Here is a 16,487-nt window from a genome sequence, read left to right as displayed (position 1 = left end):
GGTACTGTGCTGGCAGGCACTGTGTATCCCCTGACACAGGAGAGCTGCTGTAAACCGACTTGCGCTAGTTGTGGAACCTTGTAAAATCCCCTTTGCTGTGACAAAGGCCTAATAAACAGATGGTGCATTTGGCAGCCCCTTAGTTGTTCTGTTTTCAGGATTTTTTTTAATTTGATGTTTTCTGATTATTTGTAAGAAAGATAAGACCTATTCCAATGTGTAGCACTACAGGAGTGCTATGTATCTCTATGAGACATTGGGGGTAAAAGTGCTATAGAGAACAAAATGCAGTCCCAGGTAGGAGTAAAATGCAATAAAAGTGGCAAATAATTCTGAATACTGCAAAAACAAATCAAGAGGTAGCAAAATGGATATCATCTAAGCTTAAAGATTTTGCGGTTTTTGTGTGCGTTTTTTTGGTAATGGAAGGAGCATGGATGTTGGTGGGGGGTACAGCCTTTATTAAAATCCCCACACAGACAGGGCTGCAGACATAAGAAACGCTTGTGTGCAGCTGCTCAGAAAGACATGGTTGTTTTGCGATGATATCTGTAATTACAGAGGCATTACCATGTGGTAAAACTGAATGAAACAGAATCTCCCCCAGTCAAGATTTCACAGATTGTTCTACAAACCCTGCAAACACCGAAGAAGATGCCTTGACAAAAGCATTAGCACTCATGATCCTCTCAAACTGTTACTCGGAACTGTCCAAAATCACACAAGACATTTCTGTCGTTTGCAGCTGGTCAGGAATTCAGACATTGTAGACCACTTTAATAGACCACTTTTACCAGCCTTGGATCAAAAACACTGCACACACTATTGTATTTTCGATTGCTAAAATAACCAAACAAAGTTAGTATTACAACAGAATGATACATTTTAAGAATTTACTCTTCAATTATACTTATCCATATATGTCTTCCATGCATTGTGTGTGTTTCTTTAGAACTTTCGTTACTTGTTAATTTTTTGGAGTGGAGTTCATTAAAAAAACAGCAAAATGTGATGTTACAAGAAATATGGTTTAAAAAAACCATTTGAAAGGACACTAATTACAGGCTTGCTTCAATCTTTTGTAACTGCTGTAGGTGAATGTGTGCTAGAATGCAATTAAACCGAGGAAAACCACTAGAGCTAGTGATTACTCACTTCTGTGAGCTGAAGTGATAGGTTTAATAAGATTTTATTGGTTAAAAGATTGTTTAAGAGAAGATTTTTTTTTTAATTAAGTAATGTTTTTATTGTTTGGTTCTTATTCTTTGGTTGGATAATATGCATTGTGAACTGGGACCAAAATGTGTTTAAAAGAACCCTAACAAAATTAAAGCCTGTTAATTTTAAAACACGAATTAATTAAATGTAGTTGTATTTACTATATTTACTGTATTTAGTACTACTTTGTCCACTTAAACATTTCTCTAACAAACCAAATATGTTTTTATAAGGTGTATAATAAAGAAATTATTTTCAAACCAGCTTCTTACAATTTTATAACAACTTAACCTCTTAATCTAGATCTATCTTAGAGCTATGCATTTTTTTAAATGATCCTTATTAATGTTCTAGATCATAATAATTTATTCACCGATATCGTTGTGATGAACAAGTTCTTAATGTTTTCTACGTCCTAGTACCTATTATAATGATCTACAATTACTTTAATGATACGCTGAGGTGTTATGACTTAAGTTTAAAAAGTATTTTTAGAGTGAAACCCATTTTTATTTTAGGTTTGTACATATTCTTTTCCAAGCAATAAATAGAGATTCTAATTATTTTAATATTTACTATTTAAAACATATATTATAAAACAACACATGTAAAAAGATTTCGTTGTTTAATTCCAAGCGTTCTATTATGGAAGTAAAACTAAACGATTAAATTATATATCAAGTTAAAATATGTTTAAATTGAGATCTGCAACCTTTGTAGATCACCTGAAACCAAATAGACGGTAATATAATGTACATCTTTTGAGCTTTGGGGAGTTTAAATTAAACAATGCTGTAATACCTATCCTCTGTTTCAAACGTGGAGAATTAAGATTAATTAAGATTAGTTAGGTTAAGAGAGTTTTATTTTAGCCCATTGTCCTCTGTTTTAAAATTTATTTTAGAATACAAACAGCAAAAACTATCACGAACCTGTTTTAAAATAATTTAAAAGGTCTACTGGTGTTAGTGCACTTGAGATCTTGTGAATGTCTCTCCTTGGAATTTGTAAAATCAAGCGAGAACAACATATTTAAATTTGTAATATATATTTGCTGGTTAAGTAACTTCAGAAGATAATTCCTGAGAAGGAAAGGGGAAAATTAGATTAGATTATATGAGATTACCGTCCCCCCTATATCCAGGGGCAAAGTAGAAGAAAACGTTTCCGTTTTCCAGCCTCAAACTGTAAAAATTAATGAGAATATGTATTGACCAAAGGCCGCCTTCTCAAAGTAATTACCACCACCCTTTGGATAACAGTCTTTAGGTTTCCTGTTCTAAAGGCATTTTAAATTTTGATTGGCTCGCTCATCATTCATGGGTCTCGTTTTCCCCCCTCCATAACCCCGCCCAGACCCTCGACACTTTGACTTGGCCACCGGATATGAAAAACATGCACTGGTCAATTAAATCCGAGACGCGGTATTGATTTTTAACCTTAAGACTCGGAACATGGGAGTAAAAGAAACAGCCTAATTAATTTAGCAATATTTCATTCAAGCGTGGACGGATTTCCATAATGATTTAGACATCAGTCACTACAACTATAGTGCTTTGGAAGTGAACCAAAAAGTTACTCTCTCAGACGATGATTTATTCAGAAACGACGGCATCTTGAAATCACTTGGAAAACACCGAGCTGAAATTGCCATTGATTGTTCGTACGGCGCACCAACTCAGAACACCTACCTCAAACTTCATTGAATGTCTTTTAAAGCTTAACATAGGTACTCAATCATAATATTAATCGGCTATGCGCATATTCTTGTCGGATTAGTAAACATAGTTAAATCCTGTGTGTGGCGGGACAAATGCCCCAAATCAGCAACTCAAACATCTCTTCTAGGTGAATTCAAAATTAAGATATATACTAAGTAAATGTAAGGATAATGATACACTACGTTATGGATGATGTCAGACAAAGCGACAAACTGAAAATCAATTTGGCAGCTTCTTGAATGTCCTTAGTGCGGCTGTATTTTCTTTTTTTTAATATAGTGGTGTTGTATTAGTATCAGAATATTTTACTTGTACTAGTTTGGAGTGTAAAAAGAGAAATTCTCTCCGAAAGTTAATTGTATCACAGTCATCGTTCATAGCATTGCTCGTGTAGTGTTTGTCCCCTGGTACAGACTAAAATAAAGTTAATTTTGGATAGTGCTTAGAAACTAAAGAAATAACATCAAAATTGTTGTTGACTTTAAATAGGAATTCACTGTGTATATTCTTCGGGGACTCGGTATGATCTTGACTTGGAAACTGAAATGAACAAAAACTGAAACAGTACTAGTACTCTACCATCAACAGCTTTTTTTTTCCTGATGTGACAATTAAGTGATAATCTGTGTTTTAATGCCCATGACGTACGGTTTGATTATGCAAACACATTTGAAGGCCACAAAACACCCAAATCAGTGTAACTGCCTTGTAAGCAATATATTGCAGTAGTAACAGCCTCGAATTGGACCTGTTTGCATGCAGAGTTGCCATTTTTAATTCTAGGTGCTAAACCACAGAATGGGTCTGGATTTAACCTGCAGGAGTATCAGTAGCCACTTCAGATTTTATCTGCCTTGTAAATTAGCGGGTACAGCATGTTCTCGTTTTGATATCTAAAATGAAACCATCGTAAAACGTTTAAAGATTTAGTGTACACAATTACAGAGAGTAATTTGAAAAGAGGGGAACCCGTTGTTGCGCCATTTGCAGAATTGTTCTATTGACTTCTTCTTCGATTAGCTGGTTGGCCGCTCCACCTTGTACTTTAATTTTATGAAACCGAAATTACTGTGAACCGCTATAGTCTTACCACTGTCGTTTGTAGTTACTGCCAATAAAGTCATATAAATGTAGTTCCAGTGGAGTTAACTTTATATAATTTTGTTTTGTCGTCACCATCTGAAAGAGAGTTTGGCCAGTCAGAATCAAAGACCAACTCCCTTGAAAAGGTATTTAAGCACAATACCTGCACGCTGAATACGAAGCAAAAGGTTTGAATACTCCCTTAATACGCGTATAATTAGATAAGTTGCGCCGTGCAAATATTTTCATACAGGTACAACTTGTTTGAGTATTGAGCGAATGTGGGGAGACTCATTTCACGTAGTGTGTCGGTAAATTGATCAGTTTAAGGTTTTGGTCAATTAAAATACACATTTTGAACAATTAAAATACACATTTAGTAAATGTAATAATACCACTTAACATGTGTGATGTCTGCTTGTTAAGCCTGAAGTAAGTGTCATAGTGGTCTTTTGCTATTGAATTGAAAGTGTGGTTTCAGAAAACATAACTAATAAAAGACAACTGTGTTCTGGGACGCAGCGATAATTATATTATTCAATAATCATCTTCTTGTCCTGTATTAATTCTGGAGAGATGATTTTGGTCATATTTTCACCTTGGAAACAGCACGATATGATTTCTGATTTTTATTCCTATTCCTCGCTCCTGAATTCTCGGTTGGACTGTGCACTGGAGCACTGGTCTCTGGTAGACTCTGACAGGGCGATCCATGAACAAGTGCTTGGAAGTTGCACTTCCAGGAATTGGTATAAATTTATATTTGGCGAAGATTTCGCCTTCAAGCGCAGCTGTCAATGGAAACACTGTGCCGCACTTGGTACACTCAACTTCACAGAAATGGATGTTCAAAGTTAATTAAAAAATGCACATACTCTTACGAAATGCAAATACGCGTTTCACCAATACGTTTGTATTGAAAATTAAGAACTATCCTTTTCAGGAATCGGTACTCTTGAAAATTAGTCTTTTATTATTGTATTTGTCCGCTATTGCGATGTGTTCATGTTTCCTTCTTGGCTTTTGGTTTGATAAAAATGATTAATGATAAAATAAACATTTCAACATATTTGAACAGAACTATCTTAAGAGCATCAGTTGCTTCCGAACTATTCCTTAACGATTTTGAGATTTTTTATCACATCAATGGCAGTAGAGGAAAAGACAGTATTAAAGAAGAATCAAGTGACTGACAGTGACTTGTAAGTACAGTAACTCTTACAGTACTTACAGTAAAATATATCGTCATAATATATGGCCATCAGCATCTTGTGAATTATAAATAACAATCATCATATGTAAGAAACCTAAAGGGTAAATAATTTGAAAAATTACGGGTCTTATTATGTCCTTGAAAGTGAAGAATTTCCGTGTATGACCTATGACCATCATACATTCTTTTATGGAAGTTTTTTTTGTCAAACGTAGAAAGAGAAATTTCAAACGTGAGACTTCGCCGCAAATATGAATCTCAGATGGATGATAAGCAAAAGCCGTGATACGGCGTCTCCAGGAGAAAAGAAGAGTTTTGAAATGGTACTCATCAATCTTTTGATTCCCCCCCACCCATGTCATTCCGTTGGTCAGAAGGATTAAACTGTACATTTCGACACATGTAGCGTCTGTAGAATAGATGAACTGAATGTGTTCTGTGTTTTTATACAAGACGTTTACACCGAGCACATCGCGGATCACTTGAAACTGTAAGTCTACCAAACTCCTAACAAAAAGCAGGAATTGCCAGGATCTTGATAGACGGATTAGTTCATTATCACGAGATTGATAAGGAAAACATCTAGTCTTGATGTCACCAAAATGCTATTTTAATTTTTCTTTGATCACATACAAAAAAACAACATATTTACTGTCACATCAACGCCATAAATCTCTCATGCAGACATGATTAAGCGGTCAACGTTGTCAAACCTCAAGGGGCATAATGGGAAACGGTTGTTTAAGAGTACAAACAGGGCAATGTGCGTGACTGCTGTGGGAATGACAACGAGGCCGGTGTATCCCAAATGGCACAACGAGGAACTGTGATAGAGTTATTTAACAGGATATTATTACAAAATAGATTTTCTCCATCAGTGGTCAAGAGAGAAAAACATACTACCGCCTACTATGTTCACATACAAAGTACATGGACCTAAAACTGAAGTCCCTGAATGTAATTTTCCTGCCCCTGTGGATATCCTGGTATTGATGATTCTTCAGTCACCGTGGCTGATATCTACGTATCTGTCCAGACATACTTATCTCTGTAACCCTTTTCTTAGTATATCTAAGGACGGCTGCATACATTAAGCACTGCTGTGTCTTATAGTGGATTCTAGCGTCTGTTAAGTGATTTCAGATGGCAAATGATGAAAAGTGTTATTTCAGAATCATACTAGTTAAACATTTCACAGTGTTGGAACTAATATGAGATGATTAGTCTTTATAGGCTATGGAATTTAGAACATTGATGTTTGTTAAGGAATTATTCAGATCAATTCGTTGATATCATAGACGCAATCATAGCACGTGAGCTAACTACACAACAAAGTAAGAAGGAATCGCTATAATAATTTATATACTTTGTGAAAGATTCTTAAGCGTACTTTAATACTCCTATTAAAATCGGCATTATTTTTGTGTATCCCATCCAGTTACTTGACACTAAACTGCAGGAAACTAGATTTCCTGCAAATATTTCTCAGAATTTATATATTAATCACAATTATTAATTAACTATAATTAATCACAACAGAAACAGTGACGTAATTGAAACCGCATTTTAGCGTCGAAAATATATTTAAATGTTTGCAAGTTATAGTTCCGGACCAGTTTAAAAGATCGTTGCGATAGGCCTACAAGAAGAACAGGGTTAAATGTAATTTAAATCCAGATCCTTTGTCTTACCTTGTGGTTTTGGTAGGATGTAACTGCAATGAATGCCGTTTCAGAGAAGACATGAGTACAAAACGCTGTGTTTTTGGAGCCGAATCCGTTATTTTCGTCCGCTTTCACAATATGGAGTCTCGGTTGGTACTTGTGCATGGAGTTCAATATAATCTACAAAGAAAACACACATAGTAGTATCAGAGCAGAGAACCGAGTGCTGGCGTGGAAAATATTCTCACTTTATTTAGTGGGAGAGATGAATGACAAACATTGAGAGTTATTCATTTGTTGTGAAGCTTTGAAATTTGCCTTCTTGTGACCCCGTTCCATTGCGTTGATGCCACAGTGACGATTTCCATTGCAACTAACAATAACAAGAAACAGAAGTAACTCTGCTGTGGCAGGACTATCTCGTCCACGAGATAAGCGCTAATAAATCAAAGTACAGTACAGAAGTACATATAGGCTTTACGTGCGTGTAATGTTAAAAACCAAGCAAACGTCCCTTATTTTTACGTTTTAATGCTTTTTGTTCTGTTCAGTTCTTCAAAGTTGTATTTAAACTTGAATTCCGTGCACTATTTCTACCACAAGGATGATGATATTTTGAAGATTTTTTGTATTGTGTTGTATGTACACGTCCATGCACGTTTTAATTGAACTGCATATTCATGTGATGAAACATAACATTTTTTTTTCAGTAGGCTAAATGATCTTTTGTATTTTTAAAACCACAACAGTAAACATTAATGTAGAAGACCAGCCTGGCCTAGCCTGTCCCTTGCTTCACACTGCTTTCTTTTATATCCATCATGTCGCGATTGCTTTCCTCGGGAAGTTGGCGACAGAAAGACGCTGTTTGCCCGGCTTGGACCGCGCTGTGCTCGGCCTCGATAAGTCATCTTTCTCGCGGGGGCCTCTCATCCTGGGGTTTAAGCCAAATTGGTTTGACATCTCGGGTAGCTGTAGACATCAGCGGCGAACGATCTAATGGTTCTTAATTTCATTACAGCGACTCTAATTGAGAGCTAGTAGTGCAGTTTTTTTTTTGCTGACTTCATTGCTGACCATACTCCTAAGATTGTCTAAAATAGACTAGTTTCATTACCTGCGTCTTCGCGGTAGGAGGACATTGCCTCTTCGCTTTTAGGGTATCTTATATCTTTACAGGCATTTTCCAAATGCTACTCTTTGCTCGCTGAAAGGACGCTGCATCGCTTGTTGCAAAGGTTTTTCGCAACGGTAAAGGGTATTTAGTTTTGTGAATTATGTAACCACGGTGTGATCTCTTCACTTCCGTCTCCTCAATCTGAGAAGATAGTCATGACAACACCAAGCAATGGGAAAAAAATAGGCAAGAAAAACTGCGTAGCTCTATAGTAAATTGTGCGGTTAAGGGCGTTATACTCCGTGTTCAAAGAAAGCCTTTTGCTTTTTAGCAGACCCCCAGACAATAAACTGTTGCATTTAACCGACATTTTCCAAACAGAATGTTCTGTTCCATTATCAAACATATTCCTTAAAGTGAAAGCGTTTTAAATATCTTGAGTTTTTCTGCAGGCAGTCCAGTCTTCATCTGTAAACATGCCATGTCAATGACCTTTGATATATTGGAGATCTACAGGACTAATAACCGTGATGGTTCTGTATAAAATGGTTTAAATGTACTATAGACACCGACCCCCAACCCATCCAATATTGGGTTTGTCTAGATCCATGTCCAGTGCAATTCCTGAACGTAAATGATCGCAAAAAATTATACTTTACCTAGATGTTTTGTCTTCAATTTTACAAATACAAAGATTCGTACAGTATGTAATGTTGAAAAATGTGTTTCACGTATCATAGTGTGTTTCCTAAAGGAAAGCAAATATGCATGTTTTAAAACGCCAGACGTAAACTGTTCCTCTGAGCATTCAACTCTAACCCTCAATCGCGCGTCTGCAACATACTGAAAAAGTAATTTCCGATTTTTTCGACTTTTATATCATTCACGTGTGTTTTTTTTACAAGGAAAGCTAGCATATATTTTACTAATAAAGAAATGTAAGTTAAACATAGAACATGATTCTAACTATTGGAAATCTTCAAGAACATGGTTAAACGTCTTCTCACCGAGTGTACAGAATCCAAATATTGAGAAATTAAAGTATTTTTTTCAGAAATCAAGAAGAAATCTTTGCTTTATCTGGAACCACACAATTCCACAATTACGTATTTGTAATGAATATAAAATCTGCAGAATCTAAAATACCAAGTAAATAACTTCATATAAAAAAAATTCTTGAAAGTAGTGATAGTAAAATTTAATTGACTGATACTTTACTATACTGACTATACTGTTTATTTCTTTATGTATTTTAAGTGCAAATGGTACTAGAACTTCACAATAGGAGCTATTTGGTATAGGAATTTATTAAATGACAGGATGTGATCTTTGTATCAGTTTAGCTACTGAAACAAAATGGTGCCTCTACTTTTAAACTGTGCTTAAGAGGACTATAAATGTTAAAGTATCTATTCGTGTTTAATTAGAGAGTTTGGGATTTGATTGCAGACTATGAGCTGACTTGCAAGAAGTCGGCAAGCTGAAACTCTTTCTGTTGGTGCAGTGCTGTATTTGTTTTTCTTGGCCAGTATGTGGCCCTGTAGGAATAGTACTGACTGCACATTCATCCAGTTTTAATGAGATGCCTTGCCCTGCTCCCTATATAGTCCTCAGACACTGTGGAGACTACTACAGCTGTAGCTTCATTAGATACCAATTGATTGATAGTATATACAGATTTTGAGCCTCACGCGGTTAGTTACTGAAAGTGCATGTCTATCTCATTATATACAGCATTAAGTAATTAAGACTTAGCTGTGCTGCCAATGATAAGCACTATAGGTATCTATACTGTAATGAGGCAAAATTGTGATGCTAACTGCTAATAACACATTTCTAACAGTTCTTTATCATTCTTAAGTAACACTTTCATGGGTGAATTAGTGTGTGTATATATACATGTTCATGCAATATAAAATAACCTTTTGGAAATTGTTATTGCCAATTTAGCTACAACCTTTTGTAGTAAAGTAGCGTTTCAAATACACCAGTTATAACAGTAGGGAATTCACTAGTCAATCTTAGATTATGAGAAAATATAACAATTTCAGTTTAGTTTTTAAGTCCTCCATTAAATGATCCCCAATCATTGTAGAAAGATCTAAGAAACAGGTTAAACCGATGTTTGAATCATAATAGAATACCAGTCATGAATTAAAGTTTAGTGTTAAAATAATTCCAGGCATCGCACAAAACAGGCATGTACTGATTTCCTGTGTCTTCACTGTGTAGATACAGACATGGCAGGCCACAAACCGAATTTTTCCACATGCCTCAAGAGTGGGCTTCTGTCCTGTCCTTGGACCACCCACTTAGTAGGCGAGGGGATGTTTCAGGTCCCCTTTCCTTCAGTCCTTGACCCATGATATACCCTGTTTTTGTCATTCACTGCAGTACTTTTATCATCATCTGATTACATTCATACCCACAGGTTTCCATAGGCAAAGAGATGGGACATGCATTGAGGTCAGCCACTGAGAAACTGTTCTAAATACATCTAACATTTGTATGACATGATCTAACATTGTCTAAAAACCTCATGTAAATATAGATGTCTTACACAAGTACAATACATCTCTATTCAAATGCAATTACAAAGGAAAACGTAAGAACAAATGATTTAATCAAATATAAATATACAATATATATCATGGTAAATATTACAGTAGAGAGACTTTATTATAAACAAGATGTAGAAGATTGGAAAACGTTATAGCTGCAACATTGTGCAAGCCACATGTAGAAAAGTACGTTTTAACTAAGGTGTGCTTATTTTCATTACAATTTCCATTATGCTCCTTCTGCTCCTATGTGTCAATTAAGAACTATTGAAAATCATCAGAAAATCTGAATCCTATATGCTTCATGTCAGGTTCACAATGCGTGTGCATGTCATTGTGTTTTTTTTGTACAAACATTATATCATTCCTTATCTTGTTTTGTGTTCCAAAACAACGACTATTCAATTAACATGGTTCCATAATGCACAGAGTAAAAACCAGGTTTTAACTAAAGACTTATTTAAATTTGTTCATTTGGCAGACGCTTTTATCCAAAGTGTCTTACTATAGCGATTATTATAGATTTCTCTCTCTGTTTTGTGTTTTTAGTGTACTTTGGCTTTAGAGTATAGGCTCAAAATGAAAATAAATGGCTCTAAATTGGATCATTAGGAGTTCCATAACCAGATGCTCTGTGTTTTTAAGCTTAATTGCACGTTTCAAGTGCAAAATAACAAATTCAGAATGTCTGCAGTGCCTGGGCCTTGCCTGCATAAAAATATTTATTTCAAAAGCCATTATACATCAGCAACTGTTCTATGTACAGAAATAACTCAATTCAGTATGCTATTCAAGTCCAGCATGGTTAATAGAGGAAGCCACTAGTGTGTGCGTTTACAGACTCGCTCTGTAAAAAGGTTGTGCTGAGAACAAATCCACTTTTTGTTCTGTTGGAAACTATTGATCTAATGGTTTCTTTCAGACCACATACCTTTATTTCTGAAGCTTCTAAAATACATTCAGTCCAACAAACAAGACCAATTGAAAAACATCAATAAACAGACCTACAGCCTAAATAAACCTTTATATACAGTACATTACCTGCAAAAAACTGTAAAGAGATAACTTATATAAAAACATAGCTCATTCATAGCAAGCAGGCATGTATGTATTGAAGGAACAAGCAATGGGTTTATTCCATGCTGAAAAGAGAAGAAAGGAAACACAATGTTTCGGCTGTGTGATGTACTTATTGAGCAAAGTTCTGTTTTCATAAATATGTATGATTACTGGTTCCCACTTGTGCCTAGTCTCCTGAAGCAGAGCATGTATTTTGATGTCTACAGACAGTGAACTACGATAGATTGAAAACAAAAGTGGCAGGTACAGTACTACTGTCAACAGTCATCAAACACGGTGTGAAAACACAGAGTTTAGCACATAAATGTAACAAGCTGAAAATATTCAAAGTGGGGAAGACAAATAGCTCATATTCCAGGGTTTTGAAGAATGCAAGTAGCATGCAAGTTCTAAAATCTATCCATAAACACTCAAGCAGCTTTACCCTTACTCTTTTGACTTTGTAAACAAAACATTTGCTTTACTGTATTTTACTGTCCAGTTCATTGTAAAATACATTATGTATGTTATTATGGCCACTGGACTGACAACATGAGATCTTATCCACATGTAACCAGAAGGACCTGCTCTTTAAGACCAAAGGACATCTTAGCAGAGAGGTACAACTACAGGAGTCCTGATCCGGGGTCTGCAGGATGTACATAATCAATAATCAATAATGCACTACACTATGTACATTATGTAAGAAATTTCTTAACAGGAATCATACTTGGTACAGAGCTGTTTCTTAGCAGAATAAAAGTGAATATCTCATGTTACATCTCTGTCATTGGTGTATGCTCTGTGCTCTTATATTTTTTAAGTTTGTCCATTACAGTATAAACTAATTGCAAACGATCAGGTGACTAAACTCCATATACCTATCTCTAAAAGCTGGAAATTTCACTTTTATGCAAGACCATGGTTCACCTCAATTTTATCTTATTATGACTGATGGTGTCAGTACTCAATAATGCCAGCATGGATAATCAATATGTAACTGCAACTAATAACTAAATAATGAATCGGTAAAATACATAAGCAAAACACAAACGAAACCTTTTTATTAGGCACTGCATGAGCCTATATTTAATCTCCTTGTATAATGTCTGAATAAAGTATTCATGGCTTAACTATACAAAGTGTTAAACAAAAACATATGTGGTAATTTTTAATCCCATATGTACTATATCATGTTTAGATTACCATAATATATGGATAAATTACTAAAACCTGTTTAACCACAACGATATTTAAGTTGTCACTGCCACGTCTACAGATTACCAATAAATTGCTTTGGATAAGTTTTTTGGAAAATATTAAGCATTCGCAGTTTTTTAATGAAAGAAATAAGGAAGCAACTATTTTAGTCAAAGACTGAAAGCGAGTTTGATGAAACGGACGTAGGCGAGATTTAAATGCTCAAAGTGATGAGAGGGGGAGTTTTTTCACTACAAAGTTTGTTTCTACGGTTCAAATAATCCTGAAGGTTAACAGATAGAGATCTACCGAGGTACAACGTACTGTACGTATGGGAAAGATATATCAAAACTTCGGCGTAATCTGTACTAACTGGTAGCCCTCGTTTGGAAAGAAAAAAAAATAAAGGACAAAACTTTCACATCCAACCCAAAAGTCTCCACTGACATTTGCTGATTGTCGCTCTTGGGATGTTTGTGTTCGAACTGTTGATTCAGTTGCCAGAAAAGTAATGAGGGTGGTTTGAGTTTAGCTTTCTGTGTTTTATTTATATTTGAACATAGCCTCTTAATGCTATATACTGTTGTATATTTAAGTTCTATATACTTAGAAGCATTTGCTATCATTCTAAACCTTTTGGATAATGAATTTCATTGGCAACAGAATCATTTTAGTGTCATAAAACTCTGTTGTTATTGCACTACAATCTACTGCAACATGGCACCAATTTGATCATCATTTCTATTGCTGTTTTTAATATTAAAAAGCCCAAGATGTCTGACATATTTGCCGATATCCCCAAATGCAAGTTGTAAATGAATCTTGCAAAGAAAATTCTGTGGCCTGCGTTAGTTTTTACCTCACCTTTAAATTCTAGACTGCTTTTCCGCGACAGTCAGGTTAAGGAATTCTATTCGGGCGATTACATTATTTTCCTGAAATAAAGTAAGTTTGTGCAGATGTATGTTAACCTTTTAGGTTATATCTAATGGACTAGCCTTAATTATTTAAGTCTAGCTGAAACTGTATCCTAATGTCATTTTCTAAAACTATGAGTTAAAACAATTTCGATAAACCATTTACTAATATTTATGTTTCATATTTTCTAATATTTATATTTAATTTGTTTTTACCTAGCTTCGGTAATGTTGGATGAAAAAACGTGTAAATTACAATTGAAACTTAACAAAAGTTTATAGTGGAAAAGCTATACAGATAAAATACAATACAGTAAACATATTAACTACTTATACCAACGTTTCAATTGAATGATATATGTAATGAAAATCGCTGTGTCCCTTTAAAGAGATGTATAGTCAATTTCAATTTTGAATTGCAAAATTGTCGTATTTTAGTTTTTGTAGTCATGAATTCTTCAAAAACTAAAACTCTGCTTTGATTTCATATAATAACTATGTGGGTGAAAGTTTTTATTGATCCTTCTTGACGTATACAATTGTATAATTAATCTTTTTCATTTCTCACTTCTAGTGAACTAACAAATGGCTTTGGATATAATTTGACAGTTTAAAGGGAAACGCTATTTTCACCTCAAATATGATATTATATTTCCTGATTCTTGCTTTTGAAAACAACTATTTTTGAAAAGAGGATCACTGTAACGTCTGTTGGCTATATTAATATTGATGTGTTAATACTAATAATAGCAGCAAGGACTAAAAACTCACTTTATTGTGATTTCTGTCGCAATACTACTGAACATCAGAACTTAAGAGGACGTATTAATGAAACGCTACGTGTTTTGTACTATTTATGCTTGATCACAAACTGCGTTGTTTTCTAGTGTGTGAAGTCTCAAAACATCATGACATCAGACCTGTAGCGAAATGAACCGAAAGATCAAAAAGGCACCAAAGACAAACACATTCATCTTACATGTCCGAATGGATCGAGGTGGTTGTTCGTTAACTTCAGCTTCTGGAAGGACACGAGTTGCCTCATCCAATGCGCCCCTGTAGCTGGCGAGTCGGGGTGAACGTAGAGCCTTCCGGGCATAGCGGGTTCTGCTTTCCCAGTCACAGACCTGGGTCACACACCACATTCACAGCGTTACACACCACCGACCGCTCACCTGCATGGATCAAGAGTGTTTTATCTCTGTTTCTTTCTCTCGGATTTCTAAGCGGTTAGACTTTGGTAGGGCATGTTATCTGTTCGAAAAACAAAATCAAGGAAATGAGACAAATCGGCTCGAAGCGTAATGCTTAGTTGATATCTTTTGGGGATTAAAGGCAGGAATAGGTCCAGCTGGCTGACTTTAAAGTGTCGCTGTTTTTTTATGTTTTTTTTTTTTTTTATTCATGGGATAAAAACCCCCAAGTAATGTCAAATTTCATTCTTGCACATTATTTTTTGGTCATTTTAGGATTTTTTAATCTTCTAATACAAAACGCGCAGTGCAGTCTGATAAGTGCTGGATGGGACAGTCCACACAGCCGGTAGGCCAAACCAAAACGACATTTTTTTTTATAGGACCCTTACTTCTGTGCGAAAAACCCTTAAATGTGATCAGTAAACACTGGTTCTAGATGTACGCAACTACAAATCACGTTAACCCTGTTTTAAAGTTTTCCTGGTCCGTGTTCTTAGGGAAAAAATGCTTTGGGAAAATATCAAAGTAGACACTTTAGAACAATCTGCCCAAAGTTTTTGCGCCTCATTGCAAACAATACTCCCCACCGGGCTTTGGGTGACATTTTATTCTATAGGGGTCTTCTTACCTTAAAACGCTGGCATACGCTGTTTAAAAAACTTCTTTAACCAATAAAAAAACCCCTTCTCCGTTCGATTATTAATACTAGTTATAAAAAATAAAATTAAACCGTAACCTCTTATTTCATTACAACGTCAGAAATCCTAGTGATTTGAAAACAGAATTTTCAACAGAAACACCTATTTTTAACCGGCGCTATAGCATATTCAGAATTAGATTTCAGTTCAAACTGTTTAACGTAGCGAAATGCGTTTTGACAGGGAAGTAAGTGACCGCACGAAGATTTCATCGAGACAATCTAAAATTCATTTTCTCTTTAAATCTTTTAATATTATTTTTTTCTTTTATACAAATTAGGTCGTTTTTAACAGGACGCTGGTTGCAATAACGCTGGATCCTCATTGGTATATTTTCACGAAAGAAATGCAAAAAGCAAATAGCAAAACAGCAAATATCTAAACCTTTATACTCCGCAAATCCTGAAATCAACCCAACTTATTACATACTGTAGGATAACATGCTAATTTTACATCAAAATCTATTTTGTAACCAATATCTCAGACCTATGTAATGAAGTAATTGTAAAGATTAAAACAACTTTGGAGTATGTTTTGGGTCTTGTATCTTAGTTTATATCAAGAAAACTACAGCTTGTAGGCATCCTAATATGAATTCTAAAATAGTATCTTATTAGTGATCAAATTGGTCCACTTGAAACCCTAAAGGTATCTGTTACGAACCGTAGGCCACTTGAGTATTTTCTTAAATAACATTTTTAAAATGTCTCTGGAAATGAAAGGAATTGCTAGATAAGACTTAAAAAGTCTAGACTTACGCACACAAATCATGTTTATTGAATAGACTCCATTTTTGTAACGGATTCAGTAATATGCTTTTAAGAAATAACTGTGGTGTAG

The 16,487-nt window shown here is 35.1% G+C and overlaps 1 protein-coding gene across 1 annotated transcript in view; it reads right to left on the bottom strand.

The window, feature by feature from the left end:
* The window catches only part of tbx5a (T-box transcription factor 5a), a 39,710-nt gene that overhangs the window by 12,801 nt on the left and 10,422 nt on the right, over window positions 1–16,487 (bottom strand). The window contains exons 5-6 of the mRNA XM_088618535.1: window positions 14,733–14,880; window positions 6,927–7,079 (exon numbers count right to left, since the gene is read on the bottom strand). Of these exons, the coding sequence (XP_088474661.1) occupies window positions 6,927–7,079; window positions 14,733–14,880 (301 nt within the window). The remainder of the gene's footprint in view (window positions 1–6,926; window positions 7,080–14,732; window positions 14,881–16,487) is intronic.

The sequence above is a fragment of the Lepisosteus platostomus genome, chromosome 24 (genome assembly GCF_059453375.1).
Source record: "Lepisosteus platostomus isolate fLepPlt1 chromosome 24, fLepPlt1.hap1, whole genome shotgun sequence".
In the NCBI taxonomy this organism is placed as follows: Eukaryota; Metazoa; Chordata; class Actinopteri; order Semionotiformes; family Lepisosteidae; genus Lepisosteus; species Lepisosteus platostomus.
The sequence above is the reverse complement of the archived record's forward strand: the minus strand, read 5'-3'. Positions and strand labels throughout refer to the sequence as shown.